This window comes from Lathyrus oleraceus, chromosome 4, assembly GCF_024323335.1.
Source record: "Lathyrus oleraceus cultivar Zhongwan6 chromosome 4, CAAS_Psat_ZW6_1.0, whole genome shotgun sequence".
In the NCBI taxonomy this organism is placed as follows: Eukaryota; Viridiplantae; Streptophyta; class Magnoliopsida; order Fabales; family Fabaceae; genus Lathyrus; species Lathyrus oleraceus.
The window spans coordinates 67,341,892-67,346,240 of NC_066582.1; the positions used below are offsets into that span (position 1 = coordinate 67,341,892).

Consider the following 4,349-nt stretch of genomic DNA (forward strand, 5'->3'; position numbering starts at 1 on the left):
TCAAGATTCCCTGCTCAATCCCCCAAAAAGAGACTTCTTCCTCAATCATACCAGATTGAGACTTCCTGCTCTACTTTCAAGCATGAGACTTCAATGCTCAATCTAACCAGAAGGAGACTTACTTGCTTAAGCCAACAGCTTAAGACTTCCTGCTTAAACTCTTGGTTCAAGACTTCTTTGCTCAAGCACTCAACAAGAGACTTTGTTTGGTCAAACACTAAGTCTGAGACTTTTACATATTCTAAACAACAATTTAGGATAGTAAATACAAATGCACTTAATTTTCTTATCAGTGGTGCATAGTTACAACACAAATTTTTTTGATGTCTTTAAGATTTATAAGATAAGCAAAGATAAGAAATCTTAAGACCCTATGTACAAGATGAAAACCATACAAGTGTGTTCTTGCTTGTATCAGATGCATTTTGTGTTTTGTGGTTCTGTTGACAACTTATTCAAAGACTCCCATAATATTTGAATCTTTAATACTTTTATAGTTTTTCAACAATAGTCAATGAGCCCATATTGATCAACTTGATCAATATTTCCACACACTTCTTCATATCCTTGAACTTCCTTTTATAGGACCAGGCTTGGAGGGTTTGAACATAACGAGCAAGTTTAGTGAAGAAGTATGTTAAGGGAGACGTGGGAGACTAGCATCTAGTCTGAAGCTTTGTCCACTGAATAATAACAATGCTCTCAGTACCTTTCAAAGTACTAGGTATCTATCAAAAGGTATAATTGAATGAATATGTCACATCTCTATTTCTTGAGCCTTGCAAAATGAAACCATAGTTGGCTCTGTCCAGAAATATGGGGCTTTGATAAGACAAGACTACTTTGATACAATGTACAGATCATATGCTCTTCAGCCTTTCATAATCTGAGTTGTCATCAGAAGCTGGGTCGAGACTAGAGTCTGAACCTTCAGAGTCTGATGCCTTCAGATGCTTATGAACTACTACAGATTCTGATCAATCAGAATCTGAGTCACTTCTCTGTGGAAGTGAGTCTTTTGATAGACTTGAAACCTTGATATTGTTTGACTTCAGAGCCTTCACACTTGAACAACTATTAATAAATCCTATTGTTCATTAAATACTTTGTTATCATCAAAACCTTTTAAAGGTATGAAAAAATCTTGTTCCAACATATTATAATAAATATTGTTATATTATTTTATCCGATACAAAGACATACCAAACAAAATAAAGAAAAAAATTATTCAGTACATTGATAATTAAAACCAGTAAAATACAAAAATTGTCTTATACTGTTATATATTGTTAAGTACTCTTCTATCCAATACTTCTTATTTTTCAAATCAAATGCACTCAAAAATTTAAAATAATAGCTTCATAATTTTCTCCTTTTTTTTCATTGGAATGTGATTTTTTTTACTTGATTTAGTTTTTTAATATGAAATCAATCACATACTAAGTAAATGCTAAATGACTTATACAAAATATAGTTAGAGAACAAACAAAACTCTCAAGAAATGGTATAGAATTTTTATCCTTATATTTCATCTTTAATGTTGTTCAACCAATTTATAGATAAATTATTTTAAAAATAACTAAAAAGTCTTTTTCAACCTAATATAAAAAGAACCAAACATTACAATTATTCCTTTTACTATTGAATTTTTAATTGTTTCTGTAAAAAAGAAAACAAAAACATGTTTTATTCTAATTTATACTACTACCGTTGGTTCGTGAAATAGAGATAATCACAAGCTGTCAGAATTTTGCGCAACTCCACCAATGGTAATATAGTTTATTGAGGTTCTCTTACAACTTTCATATCAACCACAACAACGAAAGTAAATCATAAACCAAAAAATCTTTGATGTTGATAACTTGTTTTTGGGTAAGTTGCTTTTTCTTTTTTTGAGTCAAATGTAAAAGACCTTCTTCTTCTTCATCTTCTTCTTCCTTTTTCTCTGCAACTTACCCATTTTCTTCATCCTCTTCTTTTCAACTATCACCGCCATTTTTGTTTGTTTCATAGAAAACATCAAACTTTATTGTTTTTCAAACATTTTTTTGGAGTTTAGTATTGTGTTGTTGTTTTTGGTTGTTTTTTGGAACTTTGTGATGCAAGTGCTTCTTCATTGGCGAGTTGGGTTACTTACTATTTTTGTTCTATTTGGATTGTTCATAGTTTGGGGCTTTGGTGGATGCACTGATAAGAATGTTTTTCAAGGTTTAAGGTATAGTCGTAAACATTATCTTTCTCATTCAAATGTTTCTAATCAAGAGTTGTTTCCTGTTAGTTTAGATCAGAGCCAAATCAATGAAACCCATGTTTCTGTTGATGCTGTTTTGTCTGAAAAACCTTATAAATATCGAAACAATGAAGCCCGTGTTTCTGTTGATCTTGCTTTGTCTGAAAAACCTGATAAAAACCCAAAAAGTTTTGATTTTGTTAAAGGGTATGCAAGTTGGATTTCGAGTGAATTAGAGGTTAATTTGACTAAAAATCTTTTAGCTAGATGGTTAGAAAAGGGTGGTGAGCCTTGTAAAGATTCTCAGACAGTTGAGATTTCTATTCCTGGGTTGGATGGTGGGGGTTTGGTAGATTTATCAGCTGGTGATATACATGAATTTGTGTTTCAAGCATTGGATGATTCGGGGAAGGCTCGGTGTTTAGGCGGTGATTATTTCGAGACTGATCTTTCAGGGGAGTCGTGGAAATCTAGGCCTTTGGTGAAAGATTTTAGTAATGGATCTTACTCGATTTCGTTTCAAGTTCATCCTGATTTTATTGGGGTTTATAATCTTACTATTTTCCTGCTGTATAGACATTTTGAAGGTTTGAAGCTCACTCCGTGGAAATTTGTTTACAATCGGATGGTTCGCAATATTGGAATTAGGTTCTTCAAGAGCGATGTTTTGATACCGGAGCTGCAGACTTGTAAGGCTGCTGATTTTGGTAGAGATGTTTGGTGTGGAAGGTGGACAAGGCATGGGAAGAATGACGAATGCTTTGTTGGTGACGATGGTAGATACCGATGCTTAGCCTCTGATTTTCCTTGTAAAGCTCCTTGGTGTGACGGTTCGTTGGGAGTTCTGGAGAGTAATGGTTGGGTTTACTCGGCGCATTGCTCGTTCAAGATGTATTCAGCTCAGTCTGCTTGGGATTGCTTGAAGAATCGATGGATTTTCTTCTGGGGCGACTCGAATCATGTTGACACGATACGTAATATGCTCAACTTTATATTGGAATTGCCTGATGTACATTCTGTCCCGAGAAGATTCGACATGAACTTTTCAAACCCAAGAGACATGTCTCAAACCGTTAGGATTACGAGTATCTTCAATGGGCATTGGAACGAAACACAAAACTATCTAGGGGTTGATTCTATCAGAAACAAAGGGTTTCAAAATTTGTTGAAGAAATACTTCTCCGAAGACACAATCCCGGATACCGTGATCATAAACTCCGGCTTGCACGATGGTGTCCACTTTAGTAGCATAAGAGCATTCTCGGTTGGAGCAGCCCACGCAGCATCCTTTTGGGCAGGCGTTCTCGAGATGGTGAAGCAAAGGGGATTGGCATTGCCTAGAGTCTTTTACCGGACTACTGTCGCGACAGGCGGATATGCAAGATCATTAGCATTCAACCCTAACAAAATGGACGTGTTCAACGCAGTTTTCATAGATAAATTGAAGCAAGCGGGCGTTGTATCCGGCGTGATTGACAACTTTGATATGACGTTTCCGTGGCATTTTGATAACCGATGTAACGACGGAGTTCATTACGGAAGGGCTCCGGCGAAATTGAAGTGGAGAGATGGTGAAATTGGTCATCAGTATTTTGTGGACCTTATGTTAGGTCATGTTCTTCTGAATGCATTATGTGCAAGATAATAGCTTCTGTTAGAAGAGATTATCTGAAGTTGAAGATTATTGAGGTAGAGTTTTGCATTTTTTTTTCCTGTAAAATTAGATTTGATATTCTTTGTTGCTCATATATTTTTGTTAGCATGAGTTATGTATACATTATGAGATTGTTGTGTAGATTAATAGAGAGGATTTTAGCTCTTGAAAACACATTTTACTACTATAATAATTCAAAAGCTATTCTTTCTTTGTTTTTGATACATAGTTTTTTTAAGGGAAAAAGTAGTAGTAGAATTAATGCAATGAATTGGAGAAGCACTTCTCATTATTGACTTGAATGGATTGCTTTGTGGCTTTTTTGTGGCCCTAGACAACTACAATGAATGATGCCACCAAACAGGCACTCCCTTCTCCTTCCCAATATATAAGAGAAAAAATATTTTAGAAAAACAATATAATTATTTGAGTTAAGAATTTATGTGTTTTTCATAACAAATTTTT

General features: G+C 34.7%; 1 protein-coding gene across 1 annotated transcript; it reads left to right on the forward strand.

The window, feature by feature from the left end:
• Window positions 1-1,679: 1,679 nt before the first annotated feature.
• LOC127073409 (uncharacterized) lies at window positions 1,680-4,108 on the forward strand. Its single transcript, XM_051014560.1, has one exon. It carries the CDS (start codon window positions 2,100-2,102, stop codon window positions 3,873-3,875), a length of 1,776 nt encoding a protein of 591 aa, XP_050870517.1. The 5' UTR covers window positions 1,680-2,099; the 3' UTR covers window positions 3,876-4,108.
• The last annotated feature ends 241 nt before the right edge of the window (window positions 4,109-4,349 follow it).

Coding starts and splice junctions, on each gene's coding strand:
- LOC127073409 (XM_051014560.1), top strand. CDS start 2,100: ATGCAAGTGCTTCTTCATTGGCGAGTTGGGTTACTTACTATTTTTGTT.